General features: G+C 35.4%; 1 protein-coding gene across 1 annotated transcript in view; it reads right to left on the bottom strand.

Annotated features, from left to right (window-relative positions):
- BMPR2 (bone morphogenetic protein receptor type 2) overlaps window positions 1-19,371 on the bottom strand; it is an 80,200-nt gene that overhangs the window by 42,723 nt on the left and 18,106 nt on the right. Inside the window, exons 2-3 of the mRNA XM_007422019.3 lie at window positions 5,311-5,484; window positions 2,988-3,164 (exon numbers count right to left, since the gene is read on the bottom strand). Coding sequence (XP_007422081.1) covers window positions 2,988-3,164; window positions 5,311-5,484 — 351 coding nt within the window. The remainder of the gene's footprint in view (window positions 1-2,987; window positions 3,165-5,310; window positions 5,485-19,371) is intronic.

A 19,371-nucleotide genomic window follows, 5' to 3' on the forward strand; every position in this document is an offset into this window, starting at 1 on the left:
GGGATGGATGGATGGATGGACGGACGGACACACACACACACACACACACACACAGATCAAATTCAACTAAGACTTTACATGATCTCTTGTAACCTTGCCTGAAATTGCACAAGTCTCCTGAGTTTGGCAGTCTTCTGAGATTGGAAAGTTTTAACATATTTTCTAACTTATGATGTCTCTAAATGCCACCTAGCAGTGTTGTAGGCAATTGGCATCCATGAGAATAGCACTGCTGACCTTTCCCATATAATGCCTCCTCATAAAATGGAGATCATCAGCCTCAGCTGTAAACAGCTGATAAATTTAATAAGTATATATGATCATTTTTTATTTTAATGGCAAATACTTATGTCTTATATGCTGGCATTCAAATTTGTAAATGTTTTAGATTTGTTCTACTGTCAAATGTTTTTCTTCCTTTAGAGGTAATTTTGCAGGATTTCATCACTATTTACACTTTAAACACTGTGTATTTCATAATCAACTACTCATTTCACATTATTCCTACTATACAGGCATATGAAAAGCTTGAAAAAAATGATGTTATGATAAAGGGAAACAAAGTATTCCAACAGTTATATAATCTGCATCCTGCCTGGCAAGAAGCAACTGCCCTTCAGTGAAAAGCCAAACTCACTCCTGATCCCAGTCTCCCATTCAATCAACTGTGGTGTTATCTTTGAAGTATTTCCCATGCCACAATACCATGTGTCTCCAGCCAGAGAAACCAGGGTCACTGCCAGACACATTCAGAGCAGAAGACAAAGAACAAAACTAGCAGACAACAAAGGAACACTCTCCTCCTCCAATCAATGCAACAAATCTCAATGTTATGGTAGCATTTTGGATTTGATCTCTAAATAGGCTTCTGAGCACACAAGAACAGGAATACTGCACCTATATGTGACATCTTAAAGACACAAATGCTTTGAGATGGCAGACAGATGCTTCTGTATGCTCCAAAGCACCTTTTGGATACCATATTTGAAGCATTTCATAGCCCTAGCTGACTGTCTCTCTTCTAACCTTAAGGCAGAGTTAACAGAGCTAGAAATAAGTTTATTCACCTCCACTACCATTCTCTCAATTATAGCTACTGAATTTCATAAAAATGCATAAGAATTATAGAGAACATAATAATTAACTTAGTTATTTAAAATACAGATACTTTCTCTGGTTAAGAACACTACAGCCTATTCCTTACTCATATACTATCCTACAGCATGGAATATAAAATACAGGCCATATTAGTATTCAGCATATATCTGCTATGGGCTATTAGGATTAAGATTAACAATGCAGGAAGCATATCTGAGAACTCTATCTTCAAACATATTAATGTATTTTAGATCAATGTGCAAGGGACATATAGCTCTGTTATTTTCTTATCATTCACTCTCCAAAGTCATCTTTATGTTTCCAACAGGGATTCATAAGAATATTGATTTGGATCTTTTCAGCTGAAGCTGAGATTATCCCACAGTACCGGTCAATATCTTTTTACTGTCAGTTTGTTCCACCATCTTTAATAATGTAAATATTAAGATAAAAGACAATAGGGAATATGAATACAAGGAAGGCCATTTCCCTTCTTATCACAAACTTAATGTACAACAGTCTTCACTTTCTGCAGGCCAGTGCCAGCACTGTTGTCATATTCCTTCCAATAATTAAGTTGGTAGTCCTGTCATGATTCCTTAGCATGCTCTGAAAGGCATGGAGAAAAATACTGAACTGTGAATTAAAAAAAAAGACACACTCATTCAAATGGCCAATGAGGATATGCCTTGAAAATAAGCAGTCAACCTTGTAGTAAACTCTGAATTTGGGAGCTAATAAAACAAGGTGTTCAGCAATCTCCTACTACAATGCTATAGGGGATGGGGGAAGCAGGAATTTAATTCTTCCCATTATGAGTTGCAGGACACCAAACAGGGCATACAGATATCAAGCAATATTATTCTCTTGCTGTCAGACATTCTAGTTTATGACCTGATCCTATTCTGAAGGCCATAGATTTGAATTGCTTCTATGTTCTTCTAACATTCTTTCACTATACAGTAATATTTTCTCTCTTAACATCTGATATTAAATGTTAGTTAATAGTAGTTTGGTTCACTTTTAATAGCTACAAACAGATTTTTAAAAATTCAGAACATTTCTTTTTGAAGATTCTAACATCTCTATATGAGCTATGAAATAATATCTACTTAGCTGAACACACAACATAGAAAGAGCATGTGTGTTTGTAGAGTGCGTACAGAATGTCTCCTACAGTTTTGAAAGTTAATGCAAATGTGTTGACCGTGCTATTTCCTATTCAAGAGCCACCTGATTAAATCCTTTCGACTAAGCTATTTATCACACTAAGTATAACTAAACAGAATTCTGAGAAGGAACAAAATATTATAGCTAAAACTAAACTAATGATTCCTTTGCTCAGATTACAAGGGTTATTTGGTGTATAGTTAGGCTAGCCATAATTCAGGCTTGTAGTACTCTGTAAATGAGCAATGAAAACACAGAGATACTGGTTTTATAATAGGGCATGTCTAAGCATTTAAGGATTAAGTCCTAAGGCAACAGACTACATAATTATATGTAATAAAGAATATTCAAAACTAAAATCTAAAGTTTAAAATACAACTCCACCCCCCAACTAAAATTGTATTCTGGTATGATGAACTCTTGCATTTTTCTATGAAACAGATCTATTGAAGCCTGTATTTAAAGTATTAATCTTACAACACTGTAGCACAATATTATTACTGACATTTTACAAAGAATATTAGATGAAACAAGGAAGCCTCAGTACTTTTTAGATGAAATAAATATGAGATCACTAACATATCAACAGAAAAATAATAGGGTTTTTTTTTAGCTTCTCAAATCAAACTCAGTGGATTCCATAAAGATAGCAGTAATGCTCTTCCTTAAATCACAACTGCTCTTCAACATTCATTGTAATTCAGTCTGAGGTAACTCACTTAAAGGAGGCTCTGTAGGATCTGGTGGTGGAAAGTTCTCTGTGAAGTTGACATTGCACAGGTTGGTACTGCAGCAACAAAAACGGTATGTCCCATTCTGAACTAATGAAGGGGTGTTTGTTACTATGCACTCTTCAGCATGGCACTCTTGGGGGTCTCCTATATGAGTCCAACATCCTAAAACAAACAGCAAATAAAACAGCGCATCAGTTTCATTTGATTCATATTGTGAATCTATATTAATTTGCTTTTCATCTTTACTCTCTCATCAGGTTGCCTCTTTTCTACAGAATCCCTTTTGCCTTTTAACCCAGGCCATGGAAATATTGTTTGAATCTTTTCCTCAAGCGAGGTATTATCTCCTCCTCAATCTGCAAAGGCATTATTTCATATTGCACAGGGGAAAGCATGGTAAACCACTCCTGTATTATAGCAAGAAAACCACATGGATAAAGTCACTGATGATATAGTGACAGATGATGGACCCAGCAGGTTGGATGGCACTCAGCATGCTACTAAGGAAGAGCTGAGAATCTTTCAGAGTACTAACGGTATTTATTACATGACTAGCTGGAAGCCTTCAGGATGTCTGATTGCTGATGTTATAATGCAAAAAAAGAAATCTGAATAATGCAACCATTGACTGAATAATATCAGATTTCTCAGAGAACTCTTTAATATGACAGTTATTCAGATTTAAGCTCCAACCACTAATGCAGAGGAAGGAGAGGTGGATGAGTTGTATGATAATGTGAAATCTGAAATTGACAGAAAATATAAGTAAGATGTGCTATTTGTAGCTGGAAACAGGAATGCCAAAGTGGGAAATAATAACCAAATTTTGGCTAGACTGGAGGCTCCCTCAATCCCCATCACCTAGCATCATAAAATGTGTTCAGGTAAATGGGCATGGCTCCAGGCTTTTGACTGGGTCCAGTCCCACAGCCTTACAAATTCTAATTTTTTTTTTAATGGACTACTTTCTCTAACAACCAATTTAACAGTATTTCTTAATTTTATTTTTGAAATATGCATTTTGAACTATCCTAGAAGAGATTTAATTTTATAGATAATAAAACTAATTAATATAATTGGAAAAATAAATACAAATATATTTTGTGTGCTTTTTGATCTTCAATGATCTGCTATATACAGTAACCAATATCTGTGTGTTCATTCAAACTCTATATAACCATGAAAACCTTCTTCTTCAAGGTTTTAGTTGTCTACCAATTTAGATCAAGCAGTTGTAAACTGCTGAAAATGTACCCTTTAATCTTTTACAAAAAACAACCAACCAAACCAACCAAATTACCCTTCAGTAACTTAAGTTAAAACAAGTTGAAAAGCAATCCACTGGTACAATCAGGTGTTTTTGATTTCTTTACCACCTCACAACAGCAAATCACATATAAAATAGCAACAGTTACATTGCATGGTATATCAGAGTTCCATCTGTGGCCACATTAGCTCATAAGCCAGGAATCCTAATTTACTAAGTTATAACAAAAACAAGGAGCATACATAACATGGCTCCTCCCTTTGTACAAGCACGTAAGCATGTTAGAAAGACATCTTAAAGCATCTTAAAGCAGTGCTGGGTTAGATATCTTAAACCAGTGTTGAGTTAGGGATTATGATTCACAATGCTGAAATCATCCAAGATTCAAAAACCAGTAACAAGCTCTGTTGATTCTGATTTAAGATTCTACTTTCTACCATAATCCAAGATCCATATTCTCTATTTGATATGTTTATCCATTTGTGCAAAACAAGAATGAGTGGGATTCCTAAGCATAGTACTCTTCATAATGTGGTTCAATAAATCAGCTCCTGGCTTATGATTATTACAAATTGGGCAGTGATTCTTGAGCAATGAATTGAACTATGAACAATCTGGGTGTGGCTAAAAATCCTCAGAGGTCCAGATTGTAGCCTCTCATGTAATCATTGATGAGACAATCTATGTACTTAGTTTAGTTGATATAAATATTGTGTTATTTTTCCTTTTACATCTCACCTGGATATAAAATCTTAGATTCTGGAAGTATGCCCATCTGCTCAGGAAAAAGAATAGAGGTAAATAAACTATGTAGGCAGAGAATATCCCAGGAGGCTAGAGGTTAAAGGTATGATAAATTGATGTTCTGTGATTAGCTAAGCTCAACAGCAGCCATTTTTGGGGAAATGCCCATAATAAGCTCTAAATTTTCCAAATATGCTTTTTATGCCAAAAATATTAGTAATCCCTGGCAGACCTTCATTAAATATATTACATCAAACCACAGTAAAAAATAAACAGCACCACTATTGTTGAAATTACCTTGTTTCACAAGATGTATTTCTCCTTCTCGGGTTTTCTCCCAGAGACCATAGCAGGTACTTCCTTTCATACATAAAACTGTACCATTCTCTTGAGAAATCCGACTTTCACTAATCCCATGATCATTTTGGTATGGGTCTCTATAAGCACACATTGTCTCTTCATGCTGGGCAACTAAAGAAGAAAATTAAAACTATTATTAATATTATGCCAATGTTTAAAACTAGACATAGCTGACAAAACAGGAGGAACAATTTTGGTACTTCAGAACTCAACTGTAAAAGGAAAATAATGGATGAATATCAGTACAATCCATTTGAGTATGTATGAAATAATTTTCCTTGGCAATTTGTGTGTGTGTGTGCGCACAACTCCTCTTCATTTATAAACATTCTATTACTCCCTGAATGGTAATGTTTTAAAGCATGTTAATTTGTGAATACAATAAAAAGGATCAAGCTTGACTTCCAGTTTGAAATGATGTGTTGAATTACCACTTTGGATATCACTCCTGATTGCTTTATTGCAAAAGTGGTAAGCAAGCAACTTCTCCTATCTAAAGTACCTGCCAGTGGCACCTCTCACTTGATTTATCATGGGTTTGAAATTGTGAAGATAAAACAGAATTTTCCACCCTTCTAATCTGTTGTATGTATCCATGTATGTCTGTATACACACACACACACACACACACACACACACATACTCACTGTATGGTGAAAGATAAAATACTATATTAAACTACTGCAAAACAAAACAGAACAACCCCCCCAAAGATGAAAAATAATCCTACAGTGAATAAAAATTTAAAATAACAAAATACCTAAATAACTAACTTATCTTTTTTACTTAATATGTATATAAAAACACATTTAAAGATACATACATAGATACACAGATGCATAGATACAGTATCAAACTACTAAGATAACAAGACTTTCTTCAATTTTCCCAAGTTGTGATTCAATTTTTAAACAATGAATTGAACCTAGACCATATAGCTCAAATTTAAGTAATAGTTCTATTATAACTCCTGCATTAAAAGCTGCAATCTGCATTTGGAAGATGTTGAGAAAAATATATAATTTAGAGCCTTATTCATATGACACATTCCAGAGTAATCCCAGTTTGAAAACTGCAGACAATCTTTTTTTCAAGTTGTAGTTCTCAAGGAGGGATATTAAAAGTTTAGATCAGTTTGCTGCCAATTACATTTTTAAACCATCTGAGTTATTACAAGAGGAATCTGGATTGCTTAAAATGCAAAGTGGCAGTATATTCAATTAAAACATCTGATTTCACAATGGTCCAGATATGTGACAGAGCTGGAACGTGCCGTATTAACAAAACAATGGTTTAAAGAACATTAAATCACACATTTTAAGAATTTTGGATGTAGTGGCATGTGGAATGGGGCGGGGGAAGGTAGCAAAAAAGATTACACTTCCATGTCAGAAAGGGAGTTTAACTCCAAATTTACAATCCTGGTTCATCAATACATGTTCGCTTTGTGTTTATAAATTTAATGTATTGATGCAATAGAAAGATTGCTCAAAATTATGCTGTGTGGCCAGGGTTTATTTATGTGATTAAAAATTGGGTTGAATGTTTTTTAAACAGTATGCAATATATTTCTTTTTGTGTTTTCTGCCCTTTTTTCTTTCTCTCCCCCCCTTTTTTTATTTTACAGCAATAAAGAAGACCAAAGGATCAAAGTTGCAATGCTGCAAAAGGACATTACACAATATCAGTTTTTAATTAATTGTGTGGCTATACAATTGGCATGCTAAGACATGGTGAGTTGCTCTTCTCAAAAAAGTTATTGATAAAATTTGAATATTAAATACACAGAGGGATGAATTACATTTTTATTGGATCTGGAAAGTTTTTATATGTTATGTTAATAATGATAGCTCTAATTTTGACAAATCTAATGATATATGGGAACTGACTGAATTTTGAGATACACTAATGTTATCTTATATCCTTGTTAATATTCTGTCTTATAGAATATTAAAAATGAAATAGAATTTAATTAAAATATAATTTTAAAGTATGTGGATATGTATGTGTGCATATACACGGCTCTTGAAATAGGACGTTCAGTTAGCTATTACATAACTGGAAAATCGAAATACCCAGTATCCAGTGTCATTACACATACATACCTGAGTAATACTGCTGAGGAAAGAAAAACACTCAAAAGTAGCTTGCAGTAGAACTACAAGCTTGGCATTTTAAAAAGCTTTAAAAATTCAGAAAAGATGACCAAATGGATAGGAATTAAGTACAGTTCCATACCATATTATCACTAAACCTTAGTTCATCATAAACTTTTAACTAAGCACATATCTCTCTAGAGCTAGAGTATTAAATATCAAAAAATACATTTTATATACTTATTGTGAGAACAACTTCTCACATGGTTACAAGAAAACAATCTGATATCAGATCAGTTTGTTACGGAAAAAAAGAGGCAGGTGGAAACTGTCTCCTGCCACTAGTCAGTAGAAAATAGTGTAAAAATTTGAATTTTGATTTCATTATGAATTGGACTTGCATTCAAAACATAGCAGTCCCTTCAATTCTTCTGCAATTATTTTATTAAGTTTGCTGCAATAAATCTACTTATCAGGGACTTCATGTTTAAAATCTATTTTTGCTGTTTCTTGCCTATCTGAGAGAAGTCTGGCACAGATTATATCTTACTATAATAACACCACTATAGATTACTGGAATAGTTTCATTACAAAGAAAAACAATTTAAGAATAAGAGATCAACTGAAAGTCCTAACAATCACGCAGAGAATGCAAACTCGTTGCATTTCTCAAAGCACAATTCCTGTCCTGTCTGGAGAAACTGGTTTCCATCTTATTCTAATAGGGTTGAATAAGTAGTATTTGTGCTTTTAAGGACAAAACGGTATTTCCAATTTGGTAGAAGTCATTAAACCACAATTTATCAATTTAGATATCATACAGTTTTCTTAAACATAGTTTGGATATAAACTGAATAATCTGAATTGCAAATTGTTCACTACTTTTTTAAAAAGGGAGGAAAGCTAAAAATGGTTATGAAATGTAAAATTGTTTCAGGTCTATGAAGGAAAAAAAAATCTGTACTGTCTCATGAGCACCATGAAATAGATCCCATAGCAATCAAACCAAACTCTGCTTGAACACCATTCACTGTTTTTCCAGCTTATAGACACAAAATATAATACAATGGTAAATAACAGCAGCTTTAAAATATAATTTCCAAGTTTCCAACAACACTGCAGGACATATACATGTAAAGTAACACATTTATCTTATGGATGCAGCCATTGTATTAATCATTATACAGCAGAAGATTAACAGCAGATGGCCTGTCCAGGACATCAGTCTTTTATTCTATCTTGCTATGATTTATACAGAACAATAATTAGACAATACTATATGAGAATTTTTCAGACATCTCTGAAGACAAAGGAGCTAGCATGTGTTCATTTGATTAACAATTGTAAGTTGCACATACACAGTTTTATTCTCAGAAACAGATGCTTTGCTCCTGGAACCCTCAGCTGCCCTGTATTTTCTGGTTCTTGGCAAGAGATGACCAAAAAAACAAAGACAGGATATTTCAATCTCCTGTGACAAAGAACAATTCAGTTCTTGAACCTAAACATAAATATAACTGCTGTGACTCAAAGGAAAAGTGAAGATTTATACATTCTTGTTAAATGTTTGTGCTCCCTACAAATTCTTATCTATACTACATTTGAACTTACAAAATTAAAACCACAATGTTGCATTTAAAATGGTCAATTCAGATAAACACGTTTCAGAGCATGATATGTTATATTCTAATTAGTAGTATGGAGGCCCATTTTATGTACACACAGAATGAAAACTGTAATCTGTTATTTACAAAGGCCAATTCATGCATTCAGAATCTTCACAGCAGGGAGAACAGACTTGTAACCTTAATATTGTAACTTTAATGATCTCTTGGAAGTTCTTCCTATAATAGCAATTGGATGTGCTTCATTATTATATGGAGTTTTCTTCTGAGTGACTATGATGGCATCTATAAATAAACCTGATCAAATATTAACTTCCACTAAATTAATTCCTGACCCGTTAAGATATGCCACAATGAGAAAATTATGACCATATGAACTGATCCCAGGCTTTCATAATCACTTTGGAATCATACTGAAAGTTTTATAACTTTGGCATTGTACAGTATCTTTTTTCCTTGCATCCTTCCTAAAGCAAATGATCACAAATCAGATGTGCTTGGGCAAATAATTGCTCTACCTCTAGCAGATCCAACAATTCTTCTTATTCTATTGGCATACTGAAGCTAAAGAGCTTTTGTTGCTTTGTTTTACATTTTGCATATTTTTCATAAAATTATATAAGCAAAAGCTATATCTTTTCTATCAGTCATTTTGGTTACATCCAGTATGATGTAACTGTTTTGCTTAAGTGACAGTTTTACCCATCCTCTTCTCCTCCCCCTGTAGCCCCACACACATTTTCAAATCTGAAAGTTTCATCAAGCTTCCAGCATAGATTTAGCATAGCATGGAAAAGGGGATCCTCTGGCAATTCTATTTTGTCAGTGGATGGACATCAATGTTTTTCACAATTCAAGTATCTGAAAACAGCAGTATGTTAGTTACTAAAACTTACTTTACTAAAAAATACACAGAGTTCTCTCACCTTTCCCTATCATGTTTTTCTGATACATACAATCTTTATACACTTTTTCTAGCAGATCAAAACCTTGAATCATTAAAACTGGGTACAGACCCAGGTTCTTATTAGAGCCAAAACAGCACCACCCTTATTTCCTGACTCTTGAAAACAATGCTTTGTTAATGCAATCTAAAATAGCACATTCTTGATTTGTGCTCAACTTCTCGTCCAGGACAATGTCTGAATCACTGGGAAGGCTACTATATCTTTCTTGACCTCTTATTATTTTTTGCATATAATAAAATTGCTAAGTAGATGATTATGAAGATTACAAGCCAGCATTGACTTAAAAATATCACTGACTGCTTCTTTACAATCTCCAACCTCAAATCAAACCATAATAATTACTATCTTTTAATCAGAATTTTATATCATGCTATACACTTACTCGAATCCTGAGAAATATGTAAGATAGAATCTTGTCAAATGACATAGTTAAGTGGGAGAGAAAACAGCTAAATTTCATTTTTCTATCTTAACAATAAATATTTTTATCAAAGAAGGAAAACATATCAGTTGCATAGCTATTATTTATAAAGCTAATCTTTGCTCCATTTTTTTCAAGAAAGAAACATTAATTTTTAAATTACTTTGACTCTGGGCGGCATACAACAGTTAAAAAGAATAAACAATTACAAGATAAAATAACTATAAAAGCACATTCTTCATCATCATCATCATCATCATCATCGTTATTATTATTATTATACTAATAAGGGAGCCATTACAAAATTTCCCCGGTCCCCTGGGAGCCCCCAGGCCTGATCACATAGCCAGGTCTTGAGGGACTTGCAAAATGTTGAGAAGGATGGAGATAATCTCACTTCCGGGGGGACAAAATTCCACAAGGCTGGCACCACAGCAGAGAAGGCCCGCCTCCTGGGACCGGCCAAATGTTATTCCCTGGCAGATGGGACCCACAGCATGCCTTCTCTGCCAGACCTGAGGGGATGGGCAGATGTAATCAAGGAGAGGCAGTCCCTCAGATAACCTGGTCCCATACCATTAAGGGCTTTAAAGGTCAAAACCAGCATCTTGAATTGGACCCAGAAGCAAACTGGCAACCAATGAAGCTCGTGGAGCAGGGGTGTAACATGTACTGCTCTAGGGACACACATAACTACTTGCACTGCTGCATTTTGCACCAGCTGAAGCTTTTGGATACTCTTCAAGGCCAGCCCCATGTGGAGCACATTACAGAAATCCAAATGGGAGGTGACGAGGGCATGAGTGACAGTGAGTAGAACCTCCCGCTCTAGGAACGGGCACAACTAGTGCACAACATGAAGCTGTGCAAAAGCCCTCCTAGCTACGACTGCCACCTGCTCTTCAAGCAGGAGTCATGAGTCCAGAAGGACCCCCAGATTGCGCACAGGGTCTGTCTGGGGCAGTGCCACCCCATCCAGTACCAAAGATGCAAATAAACTGAAACATAATTTACCACTCATAAATAGCAGTCCCTCAGGAGTTTGATATACGTATTTTCCAATGCTTAAGACAGCAAGTTATAGAGACCTAACTAAAAGATTGTTGTATACTTTTGCTTTCTCTTCTTCTTAAAAAGCTACTTAAGCAAAATAAACAAAGAAATCCAATCTGCTGCACTCTCTTAACAAAAAGGTAGGCTAATATTCATACATAAATTCTTCTTAACAATCTGAATCATCACCAAATTACTGTCTTACCCACCAGTTAATCTGGTCACTAAGTTTCTGATCCTCTTGATAATTTCTTATCAACTCTTATTAGAATGCAGGAAATGTATAAACCTTTTTAACTGTTTAATCTAAATAATGGACTTTTTTTAAAAGCACAATTATATATAGTCACACAATGTTAAATATAATGCACTATAAATTGAATACTGTTTGTTAGTTATTTGTAAATGTTACTTAAATTCTATTGCTCTTTTAAATAGAGTCTGATTCAATGTGTTAATAGCCTACTGTTTCATAAACGTGCTAAACTGTAGAAAGACTGAGCCACAAAGTAGCTGCGTAACTTTTATCAGAACTGGAAGAAACCAAATGTTTTATCTTTCACCTAGAATGAAGTTCATGGACTTTTTCTAGATTGGCTCAGCTTCCACTTGCCTGAGCTGTACAGAGCAAACAATCTGTCAATGGGCAAAGTAACAAGTTGTTGCCTCTCAGACCTTAAGTATTTGCGATTTTTTTAAACAATTGCTTGTCATTTCAGAATCCAAACACTGGTAGATTTTTCTGAAATGAATGATAAATATCTCTAATTAATTAATTTAATGAGAACAAATAAGATTCCTAGGCCTTTCTAGACATTCTATACGGGTAGACTGCTGAATTCTAGTTAATCCTCTGAATCCCATCTCAGAACACTAATATGAAACATTTCTATTATAGACAGATCACTGCTTCCTAATAAACAAAGTCAGCAGCAATTATTGAGAACTCGGGGAAGGTATCATTAGGCTTGCAAGCACAAACCTCCCGGCCCTGATTTTGCTTCATGAAAGTTATGAATGCCTTACAGGTAGTCCTCGTTTAGTGACTGCCTCGTTTAGCTACCATTCACAGTTACGATGGTGATGAAAAAGTAACTTTGCAACAAGTCCTTGCATTTACAACCTTCACAGGTCGGTAAAGCAAAGGAAAGTTGAAGTAAGATCATAAGCACAGTCACAGTTTCATTTAGTGACTGCTTTGCTTAACAATCAAGTTACCAGTCCCAACTGTGGTCACTAAATGAGGATTACCTGTATTGATGTTTCCCTTAGGGCTGAACCTTTATGTCCATAAATAGTTGTTAGGTAATTTTGATCTAGGAAAAAAGGAACATTTTTGTCTATCATTTTCCTACCAGCATCAGAGCAGGACATTATTTCAGTAAATCAGTATTAAATCCAGCAGACTCTCTCAATATAAAAGATGACTCCACAGTTTCTATAGCACAGAAGTAATGATATTGATGAGGTACCTGAAGACAGCAGTCCCCACAGATTAAAGCTCATATATAGCTACTCAAAAATTTGGCTACTCATAAGATTTTGTTTTTTAAGCTTGCACTGTGTTTTCAAAACTCTACTCTTCTATTCTGCCTTCCGCATAGCTCCAAGTTCTGAAGCAGGGTTAGAACTCAGCTCAGTCATAATATCCTTTCAATAAGCTAACAGCAGGAGTGACTTATCTATCTTTCTTCTGTCTCTACAGGAACAACTCTACAAGCATGCATATTTTGAGGCTCCATTCAATCTTAAATTTACAGGTTAATGAAAGAATCACCTGAAAGACATAGTGTTTAGATCACCTCAGACTGATTACCTTGATTTTTCAATCCCTTTCTTGGGATTGCTCTAAGATTCCTTATATGCAATATCAGCTGTGTTTAGAGTAATCTCAGCAGTATAATCCAACCACAGGAATCATACTGTTTCTCCCTAGCCACAAGGTTGAAGACTGAAAACAATTCTCAGCTCAGCACAGCAGAAAATGGGATACAGTCAGCAAAACAAACTCCAGTGTTGCTACTTCTTATGGCACAAGTTTTAAGAAATTAAGCTCAGACACAAATAAGAAATGGAAATATGATCAGAGATTTATCAACTTTGGTTTTACATGGACTGGCAAGAAATAGACTATGTGTTGAATGTGAGCAAGTATTAGGAAACAGCAGTCTGAATTCTGCAAAATTACGAAGACATTTGGAAACCAAACATCCCAACCTGAAAGATAAAATCCTGAATATTTCAACAGAAAATGTATAGAATTCACAAGAAGAAAGCAGCATTTCATACATTTTTGTGTAATAAGAAAAATGCCCAAAGCACTGATTTGATTGAAACATTTATTCATTAAAAATTAAGCCACCGAATAGCCAAAGCTATGATTAAAAAACCAGAGGAAATAAAAAGGGCGTCGCCTGGTGAAACAATGTTAATGTGGGTGTCAGTTGAGCCTATCTGGGAAGGGCATACATAAATGATTGCTACCACAGAAAAGGCTCTCTTCCTTGTAGAGAACCATCTCACCCCTTTTGGTGGGGCATCCTGGAGGATTTCATTACAAGAGCTTAAGGTCCAGGTAGGTAAACACAGGAGAAGGTGCTCTTCAGGTAACCTGGTCCTAAGCCATTCAGGGCTTTAAAGCTCAAAACCAGCAGTCTGAATTGGGCCTGGAAATGAACCAACAGCCAGTGCAGGTGGCAAAATACTGGAATAATATTTTTAAATTGAGGTTTGAAAACCCTTGTTCTAGACCATTCAAATAATTATTAATAAGCAACCCAACAGGACTGCAATCAGACCTTTTTTTTTTAATCAATTCACAAAATGTTATGGGCATAGAAATAGGAGAGCAGCACTTTGGGAAATTTCTATTAAAAAGACACCTACTAGACTTCTTGGCCCACCTGATTATTATTATTAATAATAATAATAGTAATAATAATAAATTATTATTAAAATTTATATGCTGCCCAACACCCAGGAACTATAGATGGTTGGTTATTTTAATTTAAAAAGAAGTTAAAGATAATATGCTGCAAAGTTAATCACTAGCATCCATCATAATCTTTATTTAAAAAATTACTATACTACATAGAATAACCATCCATCCATCCATCCATCCATCCATCTCCACATAGACCACACAAGCATTCTTAGAAAATTAAAAAAAATTGATAGTCCACAGTTTTGTTTGGATGTGTGTTCACCTCCACAGGAAAAAGAAAGAAAAAAGGAATGCTGAGGAGACACATAACATGCTGGGAGATTACATGGTATACTACGGAACAAGCTTAACAATTTTCTTTCTGGTAAGGTAGACATTTTGCAACTAGCCATTACATCTATTTTATGAAAGTGCTCACAATATTTCTGTTGTGGCCATTGCTCCTAACAATGAAGACTCCTGTAATACAAGGAAGATAATCATATTTTCTTTGTAATTAACACTAGGGCTGCATGATTTCCTGCAACATAATGTGTTACTTTAAATAAAGATTCCATATTATGAGAGTAAATTACTGCACAGAAGTCATTTTAATTAGATATGCCCAGAAAACTAACACAATTATTCTCAGGCTGTTGCTGCCACTGTATCAGTAATGGCTTTTCTATGCCTATCACAGCTAAGTATATTTAGATAATCACTGCACCAGACAGTAATTCACAACTGATTCATTAGAAATGGCTGCATTTCAACTCTGCCATGGCCTTGGGATGAGCAAAGGAAACCAACTGACTGCAAAGGAACTTTGTAGTATTTATAATGGAACGGCACCCACACAGAGATATGGATGGCCCTGACCCTGTTAGCCTTTCATAAAGTTCTCAAGATCTGGTTGTTTGCCAAGGCATTTGGGCCAGGCAGTTAGGTGAGCTCTGATGGTGATGTGGCTTTTTGTTTTGAAGGTTACTCTTTAACCACGGAGTCATGGGTTTATATTTTCCTTGTGGTTTTAATCTATGTATGCCAGGCAGAGTCACTATTGTGAGATGGATAGCTCTATACATCGAATGAATGAATGAATGAATGAATGAATGAATGAATGAATGAATGAATGAATATGAATATATATATATATATATATATATATATATATATATATTCCTGTACATGTATGAACTTCACAGTTATAATCCAGACAAGCTGCACCCAAGGGTATTGCACAACATCACATCCCAAATGTGACTGTATCCAAGTGCTGATACTAGCCCAGATAAATGTGATTGCCAAAGGCAATGCTTTCAACAAAGCTATATAGTAATGTAGTTTTTGTGAAAAACCAGTATTATATAGTTAAACAAGGGAACTTACCAAATAAGCAGAAATTCAAATATTTTGGTTTTAGTTTAACTAAGCACCAACTATATTTCTAACCTCCCCAAATCTGTATGCATTCCTGAGAAGTTTGGGGGAAAAAAAGAGTTTTGTTAATATTTTTGTGCTGAACTTTAAATGGAGCTGCTGGTTCAAATACCTCAAAAGAAAATAAAGGCTAGATGGTCAGGACAATTCAAAAGGAGGCAGAGACTTTTCTTCATTACTCTATTATTCAATCATTATTTCTCCCTTACATACAGATATCTTTTTATGTAAACCCACTCCCACAGGCATAAACATTCTAGTTCATCTTCCAGAAATAAGGGCAAAACACCCAGCAAATGCACCTTCTCCTCTTTTCCCCATCCTTTCTTTCATACACCATACCATTTTCTATTTTCACACTTTAACCAGCACTCCCCCACTGTGAACTCAATTGCTTCTCAATACATTTATTTTCCATTCAGCATTTTTTTCTACACTGCAAGAGGAAGAAGAGACTTCTCTTTCCCCCAGCTTAGTGAGGAAGGAAAGCAAGAGAATCCTGGAGAAAGAGAGTTGTTTTCCACTCCACATTGCTTCCCTTCCATGCTAGGTTAAAAAGAAGAAGCTTCTCTCTCTCCCACACAGCAGGGAAGAGCTGACCGCAAAACCGGCAGCAATGGAGAATTCACCAGGACCACAATTTGGGCGTCTACAGAAGGCCTCTGAGTACCTTATGCAGCTCAGGGCACATGACTGCCCACATGATCTCTAAAAATTAAGGAAAAGCAGAGAAGTAAAGTAGAGAAAATCATTTACTACTTCTCTGCCTCCCATCAAAACTCAGTAAGAAATGAAATGAGAATAGTAGGTTCCCTACGTTTCCCATAGAATATAAAGAAGTTTACCTTTTACTGAACTTAGAAAAGGAGAGATTTCCAATCCTTTGCATTTCTTTTAAGGGTGGCAACTGATCTAATGATTATAGCTGTACCTGTTTAAACAGGTCTTCTAGCTTTGCTATGACTTTCTAAACCAAAAATTATCTGCCCCTGTGAACTCAGTGCAACATATTTCTGAATAACCGGAAATAAGATTCATCTATAAATGAAGTATAAACCATGAGCCGCCCAGAACTGACCTCTGGGGGAGATGGGCAGCATATAAATTTCAATGAATGAATGAATGAATGAATGAATGAATGAATGAATGAATGAATGAATGAATGTTACATGGACAACGTTCCAGGAAAGCAGCTGTTAAAATTATATAAAAGAGTGATTTAACTGATGATGTATCCTAGAAACCTAGATATTTTCTATTTCCATAAAGTAATTAGCAATGTTCCCTGTCATTTTAGTCTTTTTCATTTTATTGATACCTACATGATCAGAAGTAGACTTTATGAATTTCATTGCTTATTCAGAGCAAATATGTGCTTTTTTATTGGAAACATTTCATTTTGTGTTAAAATATTTCTTCTACAAGGTCACATCAGGAAAGCTAAAAATCAGAAGGGGTCTGGAAGTACCTATTCTGACTTACGAATTTTATTAAAAGGCATAAGCTTTTGTGAGCTATAGTACAGCTCACTTTATCAGATGCATATTGTAGCTAGACCAGACCTGCACAACATGGGGCTCTCCAAGCAGCCTTGTACAGCCCACTGGTGTTTTTCAAAAAGTCAATAAATTTGCTGCTGTCAACACAAAAGATGCGCTGCCAAGCATCTCCAGGCCTCACCACTGCTACCAGCTCTAGCGTTGCCACCATTCCATTAATTACTGAACAGCTGATTGGCACACCAAGTATTCCTTTGTGGTCCACGAGGATTTTTAATTTATCAATGTGGCCCTTTCTCCTCTACAAATTGTACAGGCCTGGACTAAACTGAGAGGAGGGGGATGCAGAAGAGAGGGGAAGACAGGTTGGTTCTGCAGATGCAGGTTAATGTAAGAAAGACTAAAATTACCTTCACAATTAACAATTGTAATGCGTTGAACACCCATTAAATTTGTTGAGACTTTTTCAAAAGCCTGAAGCCTTTTGATGTGTGTGAGAAAGTGTAAGCTTTCACTTAATAGTGCTGCTAAGTCTTTTTTCTTCAAGAGAGTGTCCTGGGAAGCTGATATACTTTTATATTACTTTGTCCTTGTTTTGAGTTCTGATGTCACTTCTGTCAGGTGTCACTTGTGTCCATTAATTCTTCTGCACAAAGTTTGTCCCATTTGTCCTACCTAGAATCCAGAGGGGCATTGCTGGCAGATAATGGCACATATCACATTAGAGGAAGAACATGTGAAGACACTCTTAATCTTGTATGTGAAGTTGTTGTGGCGTGTGATGGTGCTGCTCATGTAGATGTGGGGGCAAAGTAATCATTTAGTTTGTTGCAGGGTCATTATCAGTATTAACATGGGTCTCCTCCTACAATGTCAGGAAAGCTAAGTATTTTTCATGAATAAAGTATAAAGTGCAGAAAAGGCAGTTATAACATTATTGGAACTAGTAGTGGTATTGCTTTTGTTGCTCTAATTAGTAATTATTTCTTTATCTTTTATGTTTATGTACTATTTAAAACACTCAAAGCTCTGGAGCAGTACTTAATCATTAATATGTAAATAAAGGATTATTAAAAATTATAGTTTTCCCAATCAAATGTTGTAAAATATTTGAACACTATGGCTTTTAAAAAAAACAAAACCTGAATGAATTGTGTAGAATGTCACGATTTAACAGGTGTAACTTAAGATAATCAACATTCAACTGTTTGGAACTACAGTGGTCATACGACGCAGCCAGCACAACCCACAACTAGTAACAATCAACATAATCTACTGAAATTTCTGGAGGAAACCCTGTTGCCTACTGCTGGCTTACCAACCAGGCACAGTGGGCAATTTGTAGCACTCCAGAAGATATATAAATTATAGCTCTCATCATCTCTATTTGGCAAGGACAACGGATAAGGATGGCAGTAGCTGATGTCTTCTATATTAGTAGAGGCATACTTCGCCCATTCATCGGCTAGACTTTATTCTTCTTGAAACTGCTCAATCTGATAGCTAGTCTCCTTTGGAAAATTATTGAGCCAATTCCAAAATTAACACCTCTCCAAATGACTGAAACAAATGTTATAATAAATGTGCATATGAGCATTGTATAAACAGCAAAATGTCTTAACTGGAATTTGTAATCTCCAATTCCGGCAAAAAAGCTAGAAGATAAGATTTTGATCAGGGGACTAAAACATAAGCAAGGCAGGAACCTAGGCTTGTGCCAACTGTGAGACATTACAGTAATAACAAATAAGCAGGAGATGCCTCTGAGCATGGTAGCTTAACATAAACAGAGGGAAGCAGTTCTTCAACAAGATAATTTCATGCCAAATGAAGTCTTTCCATGTCTGTCCGTCCATCCACCTCAAAGATCCTCACTCCAATTGTTACCATCAGATATCCTGACAGAATTAGTGGTAACAACAACAGCAAGGTTTATTTAGCCAATTGCCTGGTATTCCAAAGGCTAGAATGAT

This window comes from Python bivittatus, unplaced genomic scaffold (genome assembly GCF_059951505.1).
Source record: "Python bivittatus isolate LINGU-HERP-01145 unplaced genomic scaffold, Pbiv_v1 ctg000200_np1212, whole genome shotgun sequence".
NCBI classification, from domain to species: domain Eukaryota; kingdom Metazoa; phylum Chordata; class Lepidosauria; order Squamata; family Pythonidae; genus Python; species Python bivittatus.